Consider the following 26,202-nt stretch of genomic DNA (forward strand, 5'->3'; position numbering starts at 1 on the left):
GATATTTAGTCATCACTATTATGTTTGTGTCTTAAGTAATTAGTCTCTAGAAGGTGATTAAAATTCGATAAATGACCATAGATTCTTAAGACGTCTTTCAGCTGGTCTTTCTCCCTTGCAGCTCAGACACTAAGCTGTCATCACATTAGCCAAAAGGTGAGGGATTTTTTGTTTGCTACAATCATAAAACTTTCATGCTATATTAAGAGTTACCAGAACTAGGAGCCTTGAATACAGATTTTAATAACAGATGAAAATTTCCAATCTGTGCCTAATGCCCATCTGCTTCTGAAAGACAGTAAGATGATTCCAAAGCTGGTAATCTAATCACAAAAGTCTTTTCCTAGCCAATGAAAAAACAGCTGGATACAAGCTGTCAAAACAACCTCCTCAGCCATGTATTTTCTGTTGAATGGAAAACATACCTTACGACCTGTTTGCATTCTGCTCCAAACCTTTGAGAAAAACAAGAGGTGCTGTTTAAGTATTTTATCACTGCTTCTGTGTACATTATATTCTGAAATAATTCTGTTTACACACATCATACATAACAGTACAACTCCACTAAGAATATAGTTCAGAAATAAGAGCTGTAAACTAAAGCTGCAAAAAACACAAGATAGATTACCAGAAGCAAAGCATTTCTATTTCTAACAATGCCTTGGGTCCCTAAAGTGGGTGGCAGTATTAGAAAAATGCCAACTTGCCAGGTCTTCACTTCTCCTTTATGCTGAAAAGTACCAGAAACAACAATTATCCCTGCTTGCTTCAGGATATGTCCAGAATAGCAAGCAAGCAAACAAATATACAAACTGAATTTAGGGCTAGATACTTTTACAATTCCCTTCAAAGTTGTTCTTTACTTCATGATGCAGGAATTGATCATGTAAGGTAGCATTCTCAACTCTTGACAGTAGTCAGTACTCTAGGTTTCTAAGGAAAGTCCAAGAAACCCTGTGAAGGGCAGGCAATGTCTTTGAAAAATGCAGCCCCTAGGATACTCCACCTAATCTGACAGATCTGTAGATGTTCTTACTACTAATACTATTACTTCATGTTTCCCTTTTAAAACATTATGGGGGGAAAACACCCCTCTGTGCTAACCCAGTGAGCACAGGTGCCTATAAATACCTTAACTTTTTTAAATTCCCATTTTACTTCTGGACTTCAAAAAAGGACTTCCCCACCCACCTAAGACTGTGCAGCAGGGCTAGATATGGAGGTCCAGGTCTCCTGGGACAAGGAGTCCCCAGGAGGTGGTTGTGATGTCCCTGCTGGGTTACAAGAGAGTCAACCACTTCAGCTGCACATCTGGATACGGCTGCTACCCCAATTCCCCTGAATTTTCTTGAATGTAACATGGTAGAACTGCAGTGGCAGAGGCTGCTTCAGACCTGCTAGAACTAGCATCCTTCAAACAAGGAAGGACCTGGTTTTCACTATGTGCTCAATGCAGTATAATTGGCATAACAATCTGATATATGGTATTATTAAATGTTGCTTACAGTGAAAATCTTCAAGGCAACTTGAGTTTGATGGCAGTCCTTGGAAACCTCTTCTTATAGACCCATTTCTTTGGCTCCATAATATGAGATTGGTGGTCAGAGCACTTAAGCCCTGGTAATGCACTGGGGGCACCAACACTACTAGCTCAGCTTCTCAGTGGCATGCAGGCACTAAAGGTGAGTCTTTCTGGCTGACTTTTTAGGCTCTCCTGTAGGCAAGGAGAAGTCCTGATCCAGTCTAAGCATGTTGAAAGGATAAGAAATAAACTCAGAGCAATTAAAGAGGTAACATATCCTAAGTCTTCCTCATAGGAATGCAGAAGGAGAAAAAAGAATTAGATTATTTAAAGTTGAGTAGCAAGAAGTCAACTCATGGTTGTCACCTACCTCATGTTTCACAGGGTGGTCTTAAACGACAGAAAAGATTCCTTCAGAACTCACCCCATTGCTTAGCAAACAACTGTTTCTCTTACGGAATTAAAAAGCCTCTTATAAAAGGCCAAGACCAGAAGACATAGGCACAACAAATAAATGCATAACAAATTTAAAAAAGCATAACAAAAAGAACAAAAATATGCATCTACTCATTATTAGGCCATCTCTCTGAACTCACAAAAAATGTTACTATTAACTGACTCGCTAGCTGTCTATGCAAACCATAACTCAGCTTTCTTTAAAAAAGTTTCTGAAAACATATTCAAATATTAATAATAGAAAAATGAACCATTTTTATAACAAAAAACTTGATTTATTAAAAGCTGGAACTGGTTAAAAATAAATCCTTGACATAAGGTTCTTGTTAGCTTTAAACTGTAAGCATAAAAATACCCTAGAATTATGTTTTGGTATGGATGAAATGTACACTGTATAACACATAAAAAGAGCCTTGACTTGCTGCTATTATTTTTAATTAGGGTCTCTAGCACGTATGGTTTTACCTTCCAACACCAATTCAAATTTGGGAAAAGGGAGGGTCTGACTCTCCAAACTCATGGGACTGGCAATTCCATGGCTCATGCCTTGGAGCACTAATGCATTTTACATTAGCTCTAAGCATCAGGAAATCCTGGCTTCTGGTGCCAAGAAGTTCAAAACGATAATGACACACATCTGAAAACTAGGATTCGCCACTCGACTGCCAGTATCTATTCTATCAAACAATTCAGTCTTGCTCCGTTACAAATAGGACAGAACATTTGCAGCAGTCCACACTGTTTCCAATTAGACTGTGTGTCTGGACTGCAGATAAATCCATGGAGCAATCATATCAAAAAAAGTCTTCCTAGAAAACAGAATTCTAATGAGAAATCTGCATATTTACAGAGGCTATCATCAATGGGCAATTACCAAAGTTTGTCATTAGCCAAACTGCAGTTTTTCTGTTTTCTTTCTTGAGGTGAGCCTCCAAAATGCCTTAAAACATTACAAGAAAATTCTACAAATACTTAACTAGGTATACACCAGATGTATTTTGCTACTCATTTTAGCTGGAATACAATCAGATTAAAAAGCATCTTACTAACATAGCTCCCTTGATAAGGGATTGAAATTTGCGTTCAAGTGATGTACTTTAACTGTTACCCAAGGACACTCAAGATTTTTTTTTCCCCTAGCTGAAAGCTTTCTGGCAAAACAAGAGCATCTTGACTGGGCCTATATCTAAGTTTATTAGAAACAAAGGAGTCTGCAAGCTTCACCCTACGCACATTTCCCCCCACCTCCGGGGGGGCATGAAGATTGTTTGGACCACATACCCACACAAGGTTCTGGTTAATACAGAAATCTGTCATCTCCCAGGTTGTGTATCTATTTTAAAGTTGAAAATGTTAAGTCACACAGTAAAACTCCAAGAATAGCATACAGCTTATACTTCCCTCAGTTCCTCTATCACCTGCATGCTCTGAAACGAAGGTTGCGCATTTGGAAGTGATCAGCACCAGCATCCCCTTCCCAAACATAGGCTGCATGCAAAGGGTTACACGCGAGTCTGAACTTGATCCTTACTGAGTATAAACACTTCCTTTTTTCCAAGAGGATCCATCTCTTAAGTCCTACTTTTTTTCCTGATCTAAGCATTTTAGTTATTTTAATTTGTTCTTAAAAATGCTACCATCATTCCACCTTTGCTGAATGTTCAGCTTTCTGGTGCATCACAGGTAGAATAAACAAGTGTAACTGTCCACTCCCCTTTAACAATTACAAGAAGCCAAAGTAAGGGAGAAAAATCTTTTGCTTCAGCTGTACATACTGTGAATTACTCATATTTTATAAATGGTGACTAAAGTTGTAAGTGGTGAAAATAACATTCTTCCTTTGGAAAGAAACACTTCAACCACAGGGCTGGGCATGTCCAGATAGCATCCTGTTAAAATGAATTCTGTACCTTGACTGTAAAGCGTTTGAAATATTTCCTGCTAACGAGTGCATATAATTCATGCTTTATAAAAGGCATTTCCTAAATGCTACAGGATCTATGAGGATTTCATTCTTTGAAACGAGTCTTTTCTATTTTGAACTCATGGGAGAAGTCTACTCAGACATTTAAACTGGAACAGCTTGCTAATATTCAGAGACAGAGAGGTCATTGACCAGAGGGGGAATTCAGAGAAACATCTCCCAAAAGTCAAGCTAACATCTTTTGCTCATCTAGCAAATTTTCAAAGTAAGTGCCATCAGTAATCTAACTGAGAATACCTTGGGAAGACTTAGGTTAAGGAAAAAAAGCCCAAAAACCAAACCCACAGAAACAGTTTTGGCAGCTGAGAAACTTATTTTTAACAACTTAAGGATATTGGAAGCAAAAGTCTTCTAGGTAATCAGCATCTCAAGCCTCTCTTTAGATATTTCCCAACAACGCCTGAATAGTATTTGAGTAATTGTCATAACATGTAGTTAGTTGTATGTTCTAGTTTTACTTTTCTATTCTACAGCTTTTGGAAAGCTATGATGTTATTACAACACATAGGTTGATATGTTAAAAGGAACATATAATTCAGAAAACAGACTAGGACTGCTTTTTCAGTGTAAAGCATTCCCACTGCTATGAGGGCAAAAATTGTTGAACACCACAAATGAAGCCCTATACAGAAACTTGAATAGCCATTGTTGAATTATATACATTCTTTACAAACAGCAATCTACCTGCTAGAGAAGGGATGCTGCCCAACGAGGTCTCCATTCTGAAGATGGTAATCACTGAAGAAATCCGGACTCACTGCTCCATCGGGGGCTATTAGGCCATCTATTAAAAAAAAAAAAAAAAAGAGAGGTACAGTGACTGTATGAAGGAGCATGACTTCGGGGCAAGTGGACAACACAGCCTGTGTTGGTTTGCCTTAGGAATTCATTAGCAACTTGCAATATTTCTGGGAGGAACGTCAAGCAACAATAATACTGAAAAACAGCAACTTCAATTACAAAAAAACCTTACTGAGATTCCAAGTAGCTCAGCCTACTGCCCTGAAAAAAGCTGTACCTAAGAAATATTCTCTTTCCCCTTCTTCCTCAGGCCTGTAAAGGTTGTATCAAGACCCATCTTGTCTACCCCACCATGAAAGTGAGCCCAGAGAAAAAGATATGAGCAGGGTCAAACATTAATCTGGGTCAACAGCATAAAAGTAGAAAAGCAGCGAAGATCTTAATTGTCCAGACTCTACCCTTTACCACTGTGTCTCTTAAAACTGGTTAAGAAAAACAGGAAAGCAACTTCAAACCTATTTCTTTCATCTCCTCCATATTTTAATGTCTTCTAGCTATTTCCAGAAGGGTGGTCTTTTCACATTATATCGTCTCAAGAACATAGGTTACAGTTTTCTTTTGCTTCCTTTATATTAAAACACTGGCACGTGAAGATACAGACATTTTGTAAAGCCAGTAGTATTCCTTAAAGGCTTCACAGTCTCTGCTTGCTTTATAAGGAAGAGAAGAAAATCAGGGGCTAACATTTACCCTCTGTTACATCAGTGTAAAACCCGAGTGTCTTTGAAGTAAAGTCAGTGAACTGACCCCAGCTGAATCAGAGCCCAGCTTAACTCTTTCCTGTTCCTAGTCACAAAACACATTTCTTGTTACTATTAGGGGCTCAGTTCTTCCTTGGTAATTAGTATGAGGCTCTAATCGGATAAAATGAGCTATTTAATTAAAACAGACCCTACATCAGTTTGTCTCCATTACTGTATGAAAACGATTCCAGACTTGCAGTGCAGAAAGCATCCCAATAAAAACAGGACAGAAACAGGTACATTCAGACTGATACTTTAATAGTTTAACAGAGGACAGAGAGAGATTCCTAATGACTAGGAAGTTACAAATGCCATTCTGCTTTAAAGAAAGAGAGATAAGATCCAGGGAGTCACAGGCCACTTAGCTTAACCTCTGTGGTTTCAAAACTACTAAAATTGCCTGTGCCGGAAGCAGTGGAAAGTTACTTACAGACACAAGGGCTTAGAGATGATGACTCAGGCATTCAAACAAATCTCCCTGTGCTTTATGAATTTACCTGATGTTTTTTGAAGATAATATAGTGACAAATGATAAAAGGAATAGAATTGACACATCTAGATTTCTAACAGACATTTGATGAGGTGCTACAGAGATTCATTTAGAAGATAATACCTCCTGGGAAAGTGACCGAATACAACACAACAGATTGTAAATGAAAAATGCTAGCCATGATCAGACTACATTTTAGCAGCATAAGATAGCTGTACATGGCTATATTCTAATTGTATACATGTGTATACATTATGTGAAAGAGTATTACTTGACAAGCAAGTAATCTAGCACAGATCGATATTACTGGCTTTCAGCATGTTCAGCAAGACATGAGTGCTCTGTGATATCACATGGATGTAAAATGACCAAGGAAGAAGGAGGAAAGTTGAAATGGCTATTATTAACACTTGTGCCAAGTTTTCCTATCTCACCACCTATTCTGTATTTTTCACAGAAAAGCAATGAGAGGGAACATTAGCACTTTTATATCTGCAGCACTTCAGATCAAAACCAAGCAATTTAAGTGACTATGTATTTTAAACAGTCAGGTTTGGTTAAAAATTATTTGAAACCAGAGACACTTAAAAAATAACATCTATCTTTATATTAATAAAGCACTACATTTTAACTCTGAGGCTAGAGCTACCACTACTTAAAGTGGCTTCAATCAACAGTGCTAACATTCAAACCATAACACTCAGAGTTATGGCTCACATGAATTTATAGGAAAATGAAAGCACATGGACAGCATCAGCTGCATATAATATGATTATGCAGTTAAAGGACATCTGTTGTTATGTACATTTCAATATAAATTAGGGTTATGTACTTTCAGAGCAAGAGAGACACCAGGCTCATGAAGGTAACTTCAGAGATTCTACCAAGTTTTTCATGTAGGTTTATATTACTATGCAAGGGAGATGTTGGTATATCATTGCAATAAGGAACTCATCTTGCCATCAGTGAACTCAAGAACTATTATGGCTGAAGGGGCACTTGTATTGAGCATCAGTGCAGGTCACTTCTAAAATTATCAAACTGAAATACAAGCATTTAATTTCTGACTGCACAAAGATTTGTATTTTTGTTATTTTTGACTAAATAATGCTCTGTCCTTCAGAAAGCCAAATGCCTACTCCAATTGGTACAATAATCTGTAGCCTTTTCAAAGGAATATTATGTCCCCCCTGGCCACATCTCAAAAGTATTAATCTAGCAGACTTCAGAAGCACACCATTACTGGCACTTGTCAGAAGGAACCCGAGAAGTGAATCTGTATTCTGAATATAATCACCTACTCTTATACCTTTAAAAACAAAAGCACTTTTCAAACATCTGCAGAACATATCATTGGAAATCTGCCTCTCCTTCCCGGTCAAATATTGGTTCCAACTAAAAAAAAAAAAAAAAAAAAAAAAAAAAAAATCTTTGTTCAAATAACATTAAGCCCATAACATAAATGATTAAAAGCCAGGAAATTCAGTGTTACTGGTGCTACTCCATCTCTAGCTCACACTACTGGGAAAAGAAATGGTCCCATGAAATAAGCAAAGGTTTACTAAGACCTGTAAAGAGGAGACCACAATAGGTATGCTGGCATATCTTTAACTTAGGAAGCTCCAAAGAGACTTGATGTAATAAAAGACCCTGGTACTGTACAACACATGGCTCACACTGCTAATCTTGTAGGTCTAGTAGAGCTACAGGATTCAAAAGGGAAAAACATACCACCAAAAAGGCAAGTTACTATGGTTCACATACATAATCAAAAGTAGAAGAAAAAGAATCCTTAAGTTCTGGTGTCCTTTAAGAATAATTTTTGAAATGCTACTGAGATCTTGCACAACTATTTTCTCACAGCAAATACAAGTAAAACTTACAGGTTTTAGTGGTTTTGTTTTTCTTATTATCACTCCTGCAAATTCATCCAGAGTCACAGAGTTTTGTGACTCATGCTTCATAGCAAAGGACTGGACGCTTATGTGGAAAATAAAAACCCACAGATTCAAACCCAGCAATTAAAAAAAAAGTCCATGCGCACACAGTCATCCAGGAGTTTGAAAAGGATATTAACCCACAAGTTTGAGAGCATAAGCCAACTCCTAGTTATGAAAAGTTATAAAGACATTTATCTGGTGGGCAAATTATTTCATGATTGTCTCCTGCAGAGTTTTTTGAACCTTCCTCTGAAACAGCTGGCAGCACTAGACTAGATACATCAGTGTCTTAATCCAGTATGGCAACTTCTATTTTCTTAGTAACTACAAAATCTTTACAGGAGAGGGACAGAGCAGATTCCACTTGAGATCCCCCAGAACTGTGCCATATGCACTACTAACAGGATTAAGCAAAATTATGAGAAATGTCTTTTTTCTTTAGTAAAATGTGGTAGGGTTCATCTCAAATAAGAACATGACTCTTCTCAAGAATAATTTGTTTTTTGTTTTTTTTTTTAAACTAACCTCTTCAAATTGTCAAGTAATAAAACTTTTTCATATGAGGAACTAAAAAAGTATTTAGAGAAGAGATTCACACGCTTCCCTAGATATACAACAGCAAAAATCATACAAACAGATTAGCTAAGAGTCATGGAGTGATTGCCTCTGCTAAGGAACCTACAAGTTTGATGTGGCTCAACTGAAGTCTTTCATCAAGATCTCCAATAAAAATTCCATTACAGAACTAACACATGAGGCAGAAGAAAATTCAGCATCAAATCCCATAGCTGTGAATTTAACAGGGATGAGAAAAGGTTTGTGTTTGCAAAGCAAACAAGCTATGGACACAAGAAATAGGTGCGAAGAACAAGGTTGGGCCACCTTTATTCAAATCAGTCTTCACAGGCCATTAGCTCTCTGAGATAGGTCTACTCATATTTCTGAAGACCTGTAACACTTCACAAGGTCATGGATATGCAGTACTCAATCTGTCATTAGCATATCTGTCATTAACATACTAACAAGGACAAGCCCATTCCTGGCTAGCATGCATCAGTGCTGCTCCCAGTGACACAAAAGGGTAACTGTCCCACTGGTTTGAGTCAGCACCTTCTCTCTACAGCCCCAGGTCAAGCTCCTGTTCCAAACACAGACTAGCAATCCCAGTCCTGAATGCTGCCTTACCTGAATTGTAGTAGAGATCAGGCCTTTCCAGAATATCCCCTTCATGGATGTAGGGCTCAATAGGATCATCACCATAGAGATACTGCTCACTGTCATCCATCTGCCGACTCTCCACCATCTCCAGCCACTGAGAGTTGTGCCATCGAAATTTCTCACTCTGGATTTTTTTAGCCCATTCCTCATCATATTCCTGTTAAAAATCACCACACACAATTTTAGGATGAGGTATAGACAAAGCTGTTTGGTTTAACAGGAAATGACAGAGGAATTTAATGTCAGTGAAAGATGTAAGTTTCAGAGCTCACTGACTTAAATCTTCTCCTCTGTTTGCAGAGTACTTTGAGCAAACAAGGGAATGATTTTGCAAGCACTAGGCATTATTCTGGTTTTGTACATGCAGCAGTATAATCCTCCCTTCATGGTTTGTGACTTTACACCATCCAGAAAAAAATTCCTGCTTTGAGCAGGGAAGTTTCAACATCACAGTCTCCTCATCTGGTTTATCAGGAAGAGCCAATTACTGCCAATTTTCAGGGGGATTTCAGTATTTAATTACTAACAATGGCCAAATACCCTGTACATCTTCATTAGACAGATGATCATTCACTAGGACAACTAGCTACTAGAGAACACAACAGAGAAAAGGTTGTGATAAAACCAATAGATTTCATTTTGTTTCATAAGCTCCAATAAGCCAGGGTTTAATTTTCAACTTCTTGTCAAATTTTATAATGGCTTTCTATGTTTAATATCGAATACCCATAAAAACGGTACACAACATTTGTAATAAAGAGTATATGGGAATCTAAGATACAAAACTAAGATCTGAGAGAAACTTCTCCAGAAAGCTGAGAAAAACAGGATCTAGGTTCCAGCCACTATGGAAACAAAATGCAGGCATGAAATTTCAATCTGGATTACAGCCTCATTACACTCAAGTGATGTGATATTCAATATGAAGAAGCATCAGAAGGAAGTGACATAGCTTATGGTCACTGCAATCAGCTGTTTAGAAAGCTCTTCTAAACAGACCAGACCATGGGCTGTTGATTACCATGGGGGGGAACACAGACCTGTGGATAATACTCAGTTTCTCAGTATTACTGGAAAGATAGGGCAGAGCTAACTATAGGAAACTCATCAACATATGAAATCTGCAGACGTTATCAATTTAGGAAGATTCACAAATAATGCACCATGGTTAGTACTTTTTTAATCAAAGGATTGTGAACAAGTGAAGTGTTTCTACTTGTGGGACAAAATATCCTCATGAAACAGGTCCTATTTCACTGTCTTCTAACCTAACTACAAAGCAGAGAAAAATTGAAAATAATTTCTAAACTCCCATATTGGTTAACACATGATCTAGACAGACTTTCCTTGGAGATCTAGCTGGAGTAGTTTAAGGTTTGTAAAATCTGTTTTACTTAGCCCTGAAGGGGATGAAGAGTGTTCACACAATTACCGACTGCCTTGGCTGAGGAAGTGGTAATTTCTTAAACTGCTCCAGCTAGACAAGCAAAAGTAGATCTGTCTATAACTGGAGGTCAAAAAATAGCAGTGAAGACAGAGTAAGTTGGCTCAGTAGCTCAGGTTAAACTTCTGAAACCCCTATAGACTGAACTTGAGCTTTTAAACTGACTTAATAATCAACCTACTTTGTCTTCACTGCTATTAACCTGACATAGGTAACACACTCTCTGCCCTGTGCCTTTTCCACCCTTGTGACTGGTCAATAACACAAAATCCAGCTGGCCCTGTCATTCTGGCAGAGGCTTCTCTGACATCACTAATGAGTATCTACAGCATCCAAGATTTCATGGGGAATCACATTGCATTGTGCAGCCACAAACCCTTATTCTATGGCAGTTTTTAAACTTTGGTTTACTTGGAGAAATGGCAAATTTGGTTCTCTTGGCCTAAAGCAGAAGGTAAAAATCCCTTTTGATGGGACATCCATGCAAATACCTGCAGATCTGGGGCTCTGATCAGTCAGTGGCATTATTCTAAATTTCGCCAATTCCACCTCTGATCAACACCAATTACTAGACCTTTTTAATTCCCCTCTGCACGATAGGGGCATACAGGTGGTCCTGTTCAAAACCTGGTCTCCTGCATACCTTCCATACACAGAGCAGGTATCACCTGTGGGATCTATAGATATTCTCAGTGCCTAGTGGCCTCAAGCAAAATTCCAGGTTTCTGTCAGCCATACAGTAATGCAACAACCTTAGGGAGGGAGAAAGAAAAAACAAAACAAAACCAAAACCCAACACATACTTTTGCCTCACATTGTTTGGAAGAAGAACATCTCATGCTATTTCTGCCTCTTGATCTTTTCCCCTACTTCCACTCTTGCTTAAAAGGAAAAGCTAGAAATAACAGTGCAAAACAAGAGTTTCCCTGGAAAAAGCAAGCTCACCACTGAGATTTATAAAATGACCCATTAAAAAAATGAAAGGGCATGACTTTCAACAATGACATCTGACCAGCATCTTGGAAACATCTCCTTTGCTGCATCTGCCAGAGCTAAACTGTGGGCTATCTATTATGTCAGCCTCCAATAGTTGTGAATTACTTACAGGCTTTAAAGAAACACCTTGTAACTGCCCAAAATCGTACTGCAATCTAAGAAAACTATTCCCAGAAATCATGATTGCAAAGAAGTGGGAGAAAATAAACAAATTTAACAAACAGCAAGTTAGACTAATCTGTGGGAAAGCTGAATCCCTTTCACATTACCTTGTTTACCTTTAAGAGTTCTCAAAAGCAGAAAGGCCAGCAGCTGAATTACCTAATTCACATTTACCATAAGTGCACTTTGAAAACATTTGAAAACATTTTAATCTTGCCAAAGCTACAACCCCAAATGAATCCCACTTGCCCAACATCACTGTTCCATTCCACACCACTGTCTGAAAATGCTGAGTGTCTGTCACAAATAGACATGAACTTCTTATATGCTTCTAAAAAACAAAATCAGTTAACATTTCTCAGATCCGTTCAAGCAGTTTTTTTACATTTGTACCTTGCATTTCACTATGAATGAGCAACAAGAACAAAGTGACCACACCAGATCAGATCAATGATCAGTTTTGTCAAGAGTTTCATTCTGGCAGCAATCCTAGAAAAGGATGATTTGCAATAATCTAGAAGGATTTACATAACCTCAGCACAAAAAAAGTTCATTTAAGTACTGCTAAAGCAGGAATATGTCTGTATATTTTCCACAGAAGTGTGCAGAAACACCACTGGGTAAATGATTAATGGAATAACATCAGAATGGAAGAAAAGCTGTAAATGCAGGACTACAGCCAAAAGGCACAAAGAAACCAAATTAAAGAACTTTAGAGCAAAACAATCCCCTAAAACACAGCAAGTCTTCCAGTAATTATAGTTGACCTATTAAAAAACCTTTATTTTTTATTTTGGGGGGAGGTTTTGGTTTTGGTTGGGTTTTGGTTTTGTTTTTTCAACACATGAGGTACACCTCCTTTACTAAGGAATTCCTGCAAAAATGAAACCAAAAACCTAAACGTCATGGAGATACAAACATAACTTTGTGCCCTCTGAAACTTCTACATGTTAGGCTACTAGAAAAGTGGTGGATGGGGGAACGAGAAGGTGGCGGACAGAATGTGCCTACTTTCCAACCCACTGCCCGCCCTGCCCCCAAATATTGCCTGTTCAGAAACATAAAAGGAAGAATCCTGAAGGTTGATTTTATTCTCTTTGGAGCTCCCTGACATAACTGTTTTTAACATTCGGTTTCCATAAATCCAAAAGTGTCATAGAAGATGTATGGTTCGACTCTGTGAGGAATGTGCCATCCTTTTTGAAGTTCTACTTCCAACTTTGTTTACTACTGAACCATTGAAACATTATGAAGCGTTAACTGGCCTATTATCAGAGCATGTCTGTTCCCTATCAGGGGTCCCCTTTGTCACTGGCTTCCGTCACACCTTGTATCTGATTAACACACTATAGGATAACATAGAGCTACACAGATCTGCTTTGTGTTCTCTCACAGCTGATGAAAAACAGATTTTCCTTCTCACTTTAATGTGGTTGCCCTTTAATTGGGTCTGTAATAGGGTTCATTTGATGTGATTCCTCATACTAAAACTGCTATACAGTAAGTAGAATGCTTATTATGTTCATGGCTGTAGTTGGTGATATGTTACATTCTTCATTATTTAACCATCCCTAAAACACACAGTTTACATGAAAGGTTAAATTAACCATTTATTAAGAAAGAAAAGATTTATCTTGTCTAGCTATCCAAAAGTTAGGCATATCATTTGAACTATGTGCCTCTATAAACCAAGGAGAGAAACAGCTGTTATGGATGACCTTCTGCAGGTGCCCGACACCTACCTTAGGGTAAATACCAGAGGGCAATTCATTCACAGGCCAAAAAAAAATCGTTCTACCACTTACACCTGTGCAACCCACAGTCACTTCTTCAAAATCAGGTTCATCACTAAATTTATTCTGACAAGAAGCTAATAGAAACCTGTGATACAAAACTAATGGCAAGGCAGAGAAAAGAGTAAACATTCATACCCCCTAAATTTAGGTGCCTACATAAAATACGCACCACCCACAGGGTTCCTATATTGTCAATAGCTAAAGAGAGAAACTCCCCCCCCACCCCGCCTTTTGTATCAGCATAAGGTATCTCACTGGCAAACTGTTATGAAAGTAACAGAGATCAGTGGTTTGGCTCACCTTCCTACTCTTAAAATTCCAAAAAGCAAGCACCAATGCTAGAAGGAAATCTGTCCAAGATAGGTTTATGTGAAGACAAAACCAATCAGGACATGCCTGCCCTATCTAATGCTGTCCACAGTGTGGTTATTCTTCCAGTCCAGGGAGAGCCTGTCCTGCTGGGTGTATGCTCTTTGCCACAAAAAGCTACCAGCACCAATGCAGACTGACTGCAAATTTAACAATGCAGAAGTTGATCAGTGAAAACATGTCAACAGTTCAGCCTGCAGACCCATACCCTAGCTGCTCTTCTGCCCACCTCTCTGTATTCATGATTATTAAAGGATAACAGGGGAACAAGGGACACCACAGAAAGGGGGAGTCTTGACAAGTGAAGGGAGAACCTTTTTTCCTGCAGTGACTACAGCACTATTCATGGAAAGAGGACACCAAGCTGGAGCCAAAGGTTATCTATTTTCAGAGTATGCTGCCTATTCAAATAAAGCCCCCACCAAATCCCTGTGGTCTGCTCTTCCTTGATTCTAAGAGAGCTGGCCAACATCTTCCACAGCTGGCCCCAAATCCCAGAGCACCTAGGGTTCACAGCACATTCCTGCATCTTATGTGAAATTCCAGCATTCCCAACATGGAGGATTTGTGTCAGGGCACTTAGCTAAGAGGCAAAGACGCAAGCCGTTCATTAACACAGCTTTCCACATAAGGAAAACGTTGTTTGGCATTCATTACAAATGCCTGGGGCAAAGAACAAGAGCTGGAAAAACACCTTAGGCATGAGGCCCTTCCTAAATCACATAGACAATGCTGTAGCTATCTATAAGACATTTTGCTTCTGCAGGAAGTATAATAATGCACTCTTGATCGTAAGGGAAATAAGATGGTACAGCAGGCCTGGATTCAAAGCTGTAAAAACACTGAATAGGAAAATGGGGGGAAATGGCAGGGGGGAAGGCTCAGACTACACAGTCTAAGGATCTGGTTATGGTTAATTAAATATCCTTTGAATAAATGAGGAAAATCATTTAACTGCCATAAGACTGAGCTAGGAACAGAAAAAGGATGGGAAACCTGAGAGATAAATAACCCCCTCAGCTCTTGATAATATTGTCTGAGGTGAACAGAGTGAAACCATCTTGAGTAAGCTGACATTTCTTTCCACAAGCTTTGAGTTGCAGGTGTCCAGGCTTCTGCATCAGAGGAAAAGGGAACTTCACTTGTTGAGACTCCTACATCACCTATTGATTCCAGGCTTTCAGCTGAGCCATGTGACCTGTCCTGCTTTAGGTGTACAAGTACACTAAACTAGCTGCTTGGTGTCAAGATTCAGCACACAACACGAGACTGAAGCATTCCTAAATCATCAATGCCAACTTTCTTTTTGACAAAAGGGCTATCTCATTTCTACCAATGCAAAACTGAGACTCTCCAGTACATTCTATGCTAAAGCAGCACATCTGTTTCAGTTCATCAATGGCAGAGTCCAGCCAAGCTATATTAAACAAATCATCACTAGTGTAACATTTCCATAATTTCTGTGACAATTACTTTACTACAGAAAGCATATCTCCCCTAAGGCTTATAAGGCATCTGATTTTCTTCAGTGTTATTTCAATCACACTATATAGAGCTTATTGATGAGTGAAAGAAGCATTGGTCTCCCTGAGAAGAAATTACTTTCAAATATCTTTTCTCTAACATCTAGTTTCTGATCTCCATCATCAGAGGAACTAATCCTGTCAGCATGTATGGAACAACAAGACTGAAAACTTAAGTTTTTCTTGTTGTGGATTTAGCACAGATAAGAAGTCTCACCAATCTTAGAGACCGTCTGTTCACACACCTCAGAAGGCACTGGGTGTGTAAAACTGCCACACAACCAAACACCTCAGTGTTTACAGGCTGCTTTACCATATCCTCTGAGCTGAATGGCAAAACACCTATCAAGATCTGAGGTTCTGATAACTTACAGCTTCATATTTCATCCCATCACCATCTAGAATGCGTTGCCTTTTTTGCCTGTGATTTCTGGTTCTGGGAGACAATGTGCAACCAGCTTACAACGTTGCCGAGAAAACAATCAATTAATTAGTGGTTCTCTCTGTCTTCCAGAAAAGAGGGCATATTGTGCCTCCCGTTCCCCACAGGGGCATGGTGTGAGTTATGGTTTATGCTACTTATAACCCAACAGCCACATAATAAAGCTAAAAAAAACCTTCTCAGAAAGGGAACTCTCCTAACTTACCAGTGAACACCATTCTAAGTGTGGCACTGCTCCACAACCAAAGAAAAAAAAAATTTACCACCACGCAAACTACTCTTGGTACATGCTCGATAACTTCTCCGCTACCCCCAGTAACAGTAGTACCATGTAATTTCCTCCCTTTATTCTTCCTCAAGGCCCTAGACGTCCTGTCCAGTGCTTCCTGCAAGTTGAGAAGCCTTTCCCATCCATTATCAGAGCATTCCTCATTTACTCACGGCTAGCATAAAGACTACCTCTTCTTAGGAAGGAAAAAAGCCAAAGTACATTTTACTCAGATGTTAATATTGAGTATGAAGCTATGTCTTAATGTATTTATTCTTCTAGATTCTATAAATGTTGCTTAATAATATTACTAACAAAATTTTTCAGTAACTAGATACTACTATGTACCACGTTGTAAAGCTCCCCCATATGAACAAATCAACGCCTGAGACGCTTGGAAATTGCACTGTCCCCAAGACAAAACAAGTGTTGCAAGCACTCAGATTGTCCAGCCTCACCCAGAAAATAAAAATCTTTCTACTGTTTCCACTAGAGATGTCCCTGGAAATAATCGATCTTGGCAAGCTGAACATAATGGCTATCATAAATAAGTACTAAGTGCAAATTCATCTTAGTTGGAATCTTGCCCTTAATGAATGTCAATGGCAACTCGACATGGAGCATGATTTTCATTCCATACCTCCATGAGGCAAAACCAGAGCCAGATAAAAAAGAATTCCAACACAGAAAATGTTATGTCATTTTGCTTCTTTTTTAATGAATATTAAATTAGAAAGCATTACTAATGACTATAACAGAAGACGACAAAACAGACTATAGTATTGTGCAGCTTAAGTTAGGCTTACACTATATTAAACCTTTCAGAGAAAAAGCTGCAATATGCATAATTCAACTAAAGAAGAAACTAAGTAGACGATAGGAAAAGCATTAAGGTAGTCAGATACTACTCTTGACTCATAGTTAAGTTCTCTTTGGCTATAAGATTTAATTTCACAATAGCTATTCTACATCCAAAAGGATGTACAGTCTGTACAATCCCAAGACACTATGAAATGCTGGAATTTCTTTTTGGTCAACAGAAGTCATTCCAATTAAACAGGCCAGGAGGAATTTTAACAATGAAATGCAACTTCTAAGAGGAATCAGTTTCACAATGTCTTTACTTCAGTGAAGAACACCATAGAAAATATTAATGCTTCTAGAGTCAAGGATCCCCAGAAGCAGATTATACATGCTATAAGTGGCTGATAAAGTGATAGCACTTCATATTTTAGTATTTCTTTTTTCCCAAGTTAGCAGTTTAATACAAAACAACTGTCCCAAAAGTTTATTGTGATCAACAGGTAGTTGGACAAACTAAGTCATGTAGCTAAAGGAAACCTATCCAAGAGTTGAAGACAGTATTAAAAAGTTCAATATTACACTGACTGTTTTGCCAGCAGAAAACAACCAGCTTTAGGATTGCCACCCACATTTCCTTTTTGAAACAAATATTGGCATCAGGCAATGTAGAAAAGCTGAATAAAAGCTGCTAGGTAACAAGAGCCATTTGTTTGTAGAACTAAAAAATAATGAAAGCGTAACATACTTATGTAATGTGATTAATTTATTTAAGTATAAAAGCATTCTTTCAAAGTGTCTGTTGCGTAGAACTAACTGGTATGAATTTGCAGAGTATATATATGCACTTTTTGGAAGTTTGGTACACAGCCTAGATTAATGATTGTCATTGTCCCATGAAAATTCGCCTTTTACCTATGTGATTAGGAAGCTGCACATGAAAAATATTCCAATTTACAAGTTATTGCTACTTAGTTATTTTAGAATTCTCATGTAGAGAGGTTCTTGAAGGCCAGATGATAAAAAAAAATTCAGACCTACCGCTATAATATCCAAAGTGTTGTCACAAACTTTGCGAATCTCAGCATTTTTATCATGCATCAGGTCTATTAGATATGCTGGAGCCTCTGGAAAGAAACTGTTAAGGATAAAACCTTTTTTTTTCCACAGCCCTGGGATCTTCCAACTGCAAATTTCATTAAGAAACATAGTCAGGAATTTTCCAACACATGCGAAGTTCAGCAGCCTTCCCCCAACCACTTTTTTTTTTTTTAAATTACATTTTAAGATACCCAAATATTCTTCAAAATTGCTGAAGAAAAGTTACATGCCCCTTACAACGAAAATACATTCCGATCTGTTACAGGAAATCCACGCACCTAATATGTTAGTGCAAAAGGCACAGATTCTGTGGAATGGTTTAATCTTTTGAGACTATTACCTTTGTAATCTTTAGGGAGTTTTCTTGTTTTAAAAAAGGTTTCCAATGTATGCATCTGAAAAATACTGAAGATAATGCTATTATCTGCACAATAGATTAACACTAGTCTCATTCAATTTGAATGAGAACAGCATTGTTCACATTGGTGCTTTATCATTACAGATATAAAAAGAGATCCAAAAATTTTTTTTTTTTTTAAAAGCTACCCACCTAGGAGTCCAAACAGGAGACAAAGCACAACATCCCAAATGGTTTCTCAGATATTGCACACAGCTCAAAGGAAGAAGTACATTAAGAAGTAGTCCTTGTATTATTAGCAAAGTAATCACTAATCTGCTATCCCTACAAGGGCCCCATTCAACCTACTCTTTATGTTTCAATAAAATCTAACATTCAGTTCAGGCCCACAAAGACAGCTAGTGTCTCTTTCCACAGTTTTTGGATCATCTGAATAAGCTCAACATCAGCAGTGATTGAAAGAACAAGTAGTAGAGGCTGAATAAGAGTTATAAGTACCGTACAAAAAAACTGAATAGATCCATGACATGAAGAAACTGAAAAACAGATTCAGTCATCAACAGGCAAAAAGAGGAGAAAGAGGAAAGCCCAGAACAGAAATCAAAGCCTCCATAGTGGGAAGAAGTTGGGAGACTTATGCCAAACGTAAAATTCAAAGAACAATTAGGTGGACGAAAAATACAGAGCAGGCATTATTTATGTTTAGACTGATATAAGAAAGAATGTTATTAAAGTATTTTAACACACATAACTTCAGAGTATGCAACATATAACAGTGCAGTGCAAAAACTTTGTCTATGGTCTATGTAAGTTTTTCCATGGATTATGATTTTGACTCTGATTTGCAAAAGAAATTCACCCAGTAATTCAGATTGGATAGGAACTAATGGGTCATCTGGTCCAGTGATCCCCCTTCTCCCCTCCTCCCTGTTTCAAAGCAAACTAAGTTTTAATCTCTACTATTAATCTTGCAGTCCCTCTAAATGCCTATGCTGCTTGGATTTTTTCTTCAGCTGAAATAAACCATTTAGAAAGAAACCTCTGAGATCAGGAGGTTTATGCAAGAAAAGTATAGGCCAAACAGTGATGGAAAGTGAAGTGCTGTAATTTTAGATGCTTAATCTTTAAAAAGATACGGGTTTCCTTGATAATGACATCTCTGGTGGCTTGGTGGAAGACCATCTGATAAAATACATAGATGATCTGGCAGACAAACTCATCATCTTCCTGCTGAGCTGCAAGAAAAAAAAAAAAAAAAAAACAAACCACACACACAATTTCAGATCTCACAAGTAGAAGCTCTTGATGCTTAGAGAAAGCCCAGTTCTTACTTCTCAGCTAGACAGTTCACTGATATGTGTAAGATTTCATCTCCTGACAACACAAAAATGAGTGTTGTCTTGCCTGCTCTTGTCAAGCAGAAAGACCACAGATTGCAGCAAGAGTTGTGGAGGTGTGGGAAGAGTAAAATCTATTAGACCACTAGTCAGTATCTCAGTATCTCTCTATTGATAACTGAGTAACTGCTCCTCCTTTGATATACAAAACAGCTACCCCTCCCTTGCAAGAGAAAATGAATGGTGCATTCAGCTACAGCACAGCTACGTCAACTAAACTTCTCTGAAAAACAAGACCTAAAGTCAAACATGGAAATATACCATTTAGAAGCTCAATGAGCGCAGGAATGATTCCAGATTTAGCCAGCAGAGCAGCACAAGAGTCATCCATAGAAACTGTTCCAATCATTATCACCACTTCTAAAACAAGGTCATCTTCTGCAGAACCTGGTAAGTCAGAAGGCAGAAATTATTACCTCTTTGAAATTCTTAATCCTGTGGCACTTGTATATTTATCTGTAGATATGATTCTGTTCTTCAGTGTTATGTTTCCCCAAACAATCACAAATTATAAAGGTAAATAGACTTGTCCTAGTTTCGGCTGGGATAGAGTTAATTTTCTTCCTAGTAGCAGGCATAGTGCTGTGTTTTGGATTTAGTAGGAGAATAATGTTGATAACACACTGATGTTTTTAGTTGTTGCTGAGTACTGCTTATGCCAGTCAAGGACTTTTCAGCTTCCCATGCTCTGCCAGGTACATAAGAAACTGGGATGGGGCACAGCCAGAAGAGTTGATCCAAACTGACCAAAGGGCTATTCCATACCATATGACATCATGCTCAGTGTATAAACTGGGGGGAGTTGGCCAGGGAGCAGCGATTGCTGCTCAGGAGCTGTCTGGGTATCGGTCAGCGGGTGGTGAGCAACTGCATTGTGCATCACTTGCTTTGTATATTGTTATTATCATTATTATATTGCTATTATTATCATTACTATTTTACTTTATTTCAATTATTAAACTGTTCTTATCTCAACCCAGGAGTGTTTCTCACTCTTACTCCTCCGATTCTCTCCCCCATCCCATCGGGGTAGGGGGAGTGAGCGAGCGGCTGCGTGGTGCGTAGTTGCTGGCTGGGGCTAAACCATGACAGACTCTACTCTGAAAGAGCGCTCTAAGTATTCTTTGAGAGATTCTACTTTGAAAGACTAACCTAACTTTGTACAGACCTGGTTTGAGTTTATCCTTGAGGTACGGAACCAGTTTGTACTCTTTCAGCACGAGTTCCCAGTCCAGATCTGGTAAAGTCAAATTTGCAAGTGTTCCCAGGCATTCAATCACAAATTCCTCCTCTTCATCATTTGATATTTGAGCTGCTAAATCACCAACGTAATCCTAAAGAAATACAGGAACAAACATTACAGGTGAATAATCTGGGGTGCTGAAGAACTCACAACTTGGTCAAATCAAAACTAGTTCTCAAAAGAATGCTAAGGAGACTTTTCTCCTGAAATGAGGGCTACTAAGGCAGTTTCAATTTCACTTGAAGAATGATCCAAGAAGACATTTCAGCATTCGTCCTCTCCATCCTTTCATTTTCAAGACATGTAGATCATTTGTTCAGATGTTCCAAGTGTAGCTACTACACACACAGTTTGAGAAAACTGTTAGAAAATAAGGGAAAGAAGATAGCAAGCACCATACTGCATTAGTGACAGTAATGAAGCCCTCTTCCTAAAGATTTTGAGGAATAACTACTGAGAGAAACTTGCACAACAATATAGGTTTTTATAAGCCCTATCATTGGTGGTGGTTGAATTATTTTTCTTTCCTTCTTTTCCCATTTTAATGAAAGTTTCTTTTTCAAATAATGTGGTATAGAAAGAATCAAGTCATTATTAGTCTGGGCCTAATTTGAGCCACAGTTATATAAGCTGTCAAACAGTTGAAAATTGGGAAGTTTCTGCTTGACTTCTTTAAAGATGTCCCTTATTAACGAGTCTAAATTCCTGTTCACTGTACAAGAGCAAAACCAATCAGCTCTGAATAACTCATGTTGTAATTTCTAATTTTAAATAAATCCAGTTCATTCAGCTCTGAAAAAAAGAAAAAAACACAACAAAAAACCCCCAAAAAAGCCCCAACTGACAAAGACACAGAAGTTAACAAAGTTTATCATTGGATGGGAGGACATATTTGTTTTTGTGGCATGAAAAAACTTTTTCAAATACATTATGTTGAGTTTTGATTGCTTTTGTTTAAGCAGAGGCAAAACAAAGCACAAAGATTTTCAGTGGACATTAACAGTGGAGTCATGGATTCTACTAATTCAATACTGCTTTGAGACAATTTGATATTCAGTCTTCATTTTAACAGTAAATACGTTTAAAAATTCCACAATTAGGATGTTGTGTTCTCCTCCCTTCTTTTGAAAGGGCAGTTTTACACAGTTAACTGAATATTAAGTATTCAAAATTTTAGAATATCTACTTATACAAACCACTTGGCACAGTGAGGAAAAAAAACACTTTATTTTGCCCTCTAGCTCTAAAAGCAGAGATTTAGGATAACTCTTAATTGTTACAATGTGCATCCCAGCCGCTGGGTGGGGTTTTTTTGTTTGCTTGTTTTTGTTTGTTTGTTTTGGAACAGGGACTTATTGGTTACAGCTTAAGACCTGTTTTCCCTGTAGTGAGGGATCCAAACCCTGATATACCAACTGAGATAGCTTTATAAAACAAAACATAAATCAACCCATGACAGCCAAGAAAACTTAAACTGGAGACCTTGGAAAGACAAAACACAGCAGCTCTCTAAAGCCAGTCTTTTGCAGTAGGAACAATCAGAGACCACATTAGGTAATAGAGAGTACTTACAATAAACAGGCTTTTAGTTGGCCCATCATGCTGTGAAATATTCCTGATCATCTTCATTAACAATGGGTCCTTAAATTTCAAAGCCCGTTTCATTAACATTTTCAAACCATTTCCTGAAAAGAATCAAACACTTCAGAAATCCCCCAAATAAAAAAAATGAGGAAAGTACTGGCCAATCCAAACACCACCACCACACACAAAGAACTACACCTTTAACTTTTAAAAAGTTTAAAAGGATGAAGTGAAGAATCTAGACAGGAACTGTTTCTTCTTCCAAGTTTAAGTTGAAAAGACAAGACCTGCTCTGTATAAATTCTATAGCTTCTCTAGAACAAATCCTATGACCATATGTACTGATGGGACACTTAAGTCAGATAAATAACTACATCCATCTACAACACTACAGGTGTTCTTAGTTATTTATTCAGACCAAGAAAGGTTCTAGATCTGATCCATTATCCTATCATCAGTGTAGTTAGTGGAGATGCAGCAAAGCTGTTGGTACTAGATCAGAGACTTCTCTCCCCACTCCATGGAATAAGTACATTGTTATGGTTTTACAAGATTATTTTCCCATCATGTAGACCATTACATGGGAATACACATAACAGACATACACAGATTTTAAGTACTTGATTGCACAGGGGCAAGTCCCACTGTTACCATTATGTTTCAAAAAGATCACCTTGCCTATCTAATAAGTGCTACTAGCTTGAATTTAATTTCTACTTTTAATACAAAATTGGATCTCCCTGCTCCCCCTTCTATGCAGAAGCTATTTTTAAAGCCACAATTTTAAAGTGGCACTGCTGGCCATAGAATCCATTGATTGCAACTATCCCTTTTAGAGTCTACCAATTTATTACAGTAGTTCATAGTGAAAGTTTTGAGCACAAGTGAAAATTAGAGCTACTGAATATTAGCATTCCACTGAAAACTGCTAGTATGAAAATAATGAAACTTGAAAAGCAACCTAGAGAGCTACTGGATGAAATTAAACCCATCTATACCACATAACAAAATACTAGAACCCAAAAGATGCTCTGTTTAAAAAAAAATTAATGGAAAGATGCAACTAAACAACATTACTGTGCTATTAATTTGGTACTGGCAGGTGAAACACTGATTAGCTGCAAATGGATTTCAGGCACCAGGTAGAACAAAGTCTTCATCTCTTCATACAGCCATAGTTTCCCAGAGTAATGTCATCAGTGTGGTTTACAGAACTACATGCACATGAGAAATGTGGGCATATGTGGCTACTCAGTGTCACTCATGCCACCAAGACCAGTTTTGGGGAGGATATGGCCATTTGCTTGCAAACATTTCCCAAACAGGTGCATTTTATTTTTTTTAAAAATACATACACATATATAAATGTATAAATAACTCAAATATGCATCATTTATATATGTAAGTATATTAAAAATATATATAAGGTGTTGTCATCTCCAAGAAAACAGTAAATTTCAGTATGCTTACCTTCACAGATAAGTTGTACATTTCTTTTGTTAGCAGCAAGGTTAATACAGAAAGAAATAAGTTCCAGGTCAACTCGTTCATCAGTACATTCAAAAAGCATCTTCATTAACTGCCAAGAAACACAAACACACTAAAGTCATTAATCTTTCAAGGCACTAGAAGAGCAATGTTATGATGTCACCTACAATAGCTTTTTTTGTTTGTTTTAAAAATGAATATTCAGCATTTCTATGGGCACAGTAAAATTCTAAAGGTCAAGGGCACAAGATGTATGGTTCCATTATTTAGGGATAACAATGCTTATAAAGTGCAAAAAATGGCAGTCACTCATCACCTTAAAGAAAACTTGGGTTAGTTACATTTTGTTGCTACCACTGAATTTTTTATTTTTCCTGTTTTTTAAACTTGTGGGATAAACTAATGGATAAATTTGTTTTGAAAGTTTAGGTAGATTTAATATACAGAAAAAGCCAACTTAGTTCCACAGAAAGTCGGATTAATACCTGGCTATTTAATAAAATGATGACTCTGTAATTAGATACTTAATGGCAGATTATTACTATTTTGCTTTGAGATTACTCTGTTGATAGGTAAATTAGCTGCAGTGTTTCTGCAACAACATGCTTTATCTTTGCAGCTTCCATTGCTAGAGCTGAGCACTGCCATATACCAAAGACTTCTCAGAACTAGTCCTATTCTTTTGGTAATGGGACAGAACCACCTGGCTTAACATAAGCAGACAATCACCTATAATGCTGTTCAACATCAGTGAATTCCCAAATGATTCCTTAAGCAAATAACCTATGGACTGCCATCATTTTATACACGTAGCACCTGAATTGTCCATTAAATCACAGGCTATCTAGTCTCGTTTTGTTTAATATTAACATTTTTTGAAATGGCACATTGACTTTACGAACATGACAAAAACATTTGTTTCTTTTCCTCTGTTTCTAACCATGGCAGATAAGCTGCATGACTTCCTCATTGAGGCGCTGCAAGACATCACCCTATTTGCTCTTAAAACCTGCTCAGTTCATTAAGACACATCAAGATTATAATGCAAAGCAGTGTGATGACAAGACTGAGATTACTGGAAGTAGAAACAACTGTACCTAAAGATAAGCGGGACATAACATACAAAAAAAACATAGCTCAGTTTGTGTCAAAAAGGGGTGGGGGGAGAAGCAAGCAACAACCAACCATCAAATATCTGTGTGCTTGCCCCCTGGTGGAAAGACAGTTTGTAATGCATTAAACACTAGAGAAAGTGGGTAAACAACCGACTTAGAGGGGGGGAAGGAGGAACAACAGGATTGCAGGAATTTCACTCCAAAGTATTTTACTACAGCAACTTTGTATGTTTATCTATTGCCAGATAGCAGGCTGTCATTCCAAACGGACCCCAAATAAAAAAAACAAAACCCAAAACCCTAATATATTTAGGTTACTACAGAGTTATTCATCTCTTTCCCGGACTTTCATGTACTAACTTAAAAGCTATCCCTGATTTCTTCCCCCCTTTCTTAAAAAGGCAGAATCAGGTTTCCCTAGGTTGTTTTAAGAACTTATAAAATCCCTAGTTTATTAAATCCGTAAGCCCAACAGTCACATAAGAGTGAATTAACTAGAGAAGAAAGTTGCCACTTAACAAGTGGAACATGAGTATTCAAAAATCACCCCCTACAACTATTCTGTTACAAAACCTTTAAAAACAGATTTTTAAAACCCTTCAAATAATTTCAAGGGAAACATTCTCATTACTTACACAATACAAAATCTGTGGAAATTAGATGTTTAACAAGATGGGATTACACTGTTAATTACTGAACTACTTCTCTATAAAAAGAAAAAATATATCCAGTTTCAATTAAAGCCATTCAAATTTTAAAATAATAGTTTCGTACGAGCTCCATGTTTCCCATTATGTCTTCATTTAATTTGATTGCTTCTTGTGCCACTTCAAAAGGAAGAGTAATTGCTGCCAAATAGGAAATATTAAAATTAAATTTGTTCTGCTTTTACTATGTCCATTGTCATCTTTTACTGATTTAACAGGAAGGCAGTAAAAAGACTGCAGCATGTGCATTGAAG

At 37.7% G+C, this 26,202-nt stretch overlaps 1 protein-coding gene across 3 annotated transcripts in view; it reads right to left on the reverse strand.

Moving 5' to 3' along the window:
* Window positions 1–26,202, reverse strand: part of KIFAP3 (kinesin associated protein 3) — a 72,330-nt gene that overhangs the window by 14,760 nt on the left and 31,368 nt on the right. For all 3 annotated transcript variants that reach the window (XM_075710624.1, XM_075710623.1, XM_075710622.1), the window contains 8 exons: window positions 24,109–24,217; window positions 22,627–22,739; window positions 20,980–21,145; window positions 20,073–20,198; window positions 19,551–19,649; window positions 17,997–18,082; window positions 9,122–9,311; window positions 4,647–4,746 (listed from right to left, as the gene is read on the reverse strand). In XM_075710624.1, the coding sequence (XP_075566739.1) occupies window positions 4,647–4,746; window positions 9,122–9,311; window positions 17,997–18,082; window positions 19,551–19,649; window positions 20,073–20,198; window positions 20,980–21,145; window positions 22,627–22,739; window positions 24,109–24,217 (989 nt within the window). The remainder of the gene's footprint in view (window positions 1–4,646; window positions 4,747–9,121; window positions 9,312–17,996; window positions 18,083–19,550; window positions 19,650–20,072; window positions 20,199–20,979; window positions 21,146–22,626; window positions 22,740–24,108; window positions 24,218–26,202) is intronic.

The sequence above is a fragment of the Pelecanus crispus genome, chromosome 5 (genome assembly GCF_030463565.1).
Source record: "Pelecanus crispus isolate bPelCri1 chromosome 5, bPelCri1.pri, whole genome shotgun sequence".
In the NCBI taxonomy this organism is placed as follows: domain Eukaryota; kingdom Metazoa; phylum Chordata; class Aves; order Pelecaniformes; family Pelecanidae; genus Pelecanus; species Pelecanus crispus.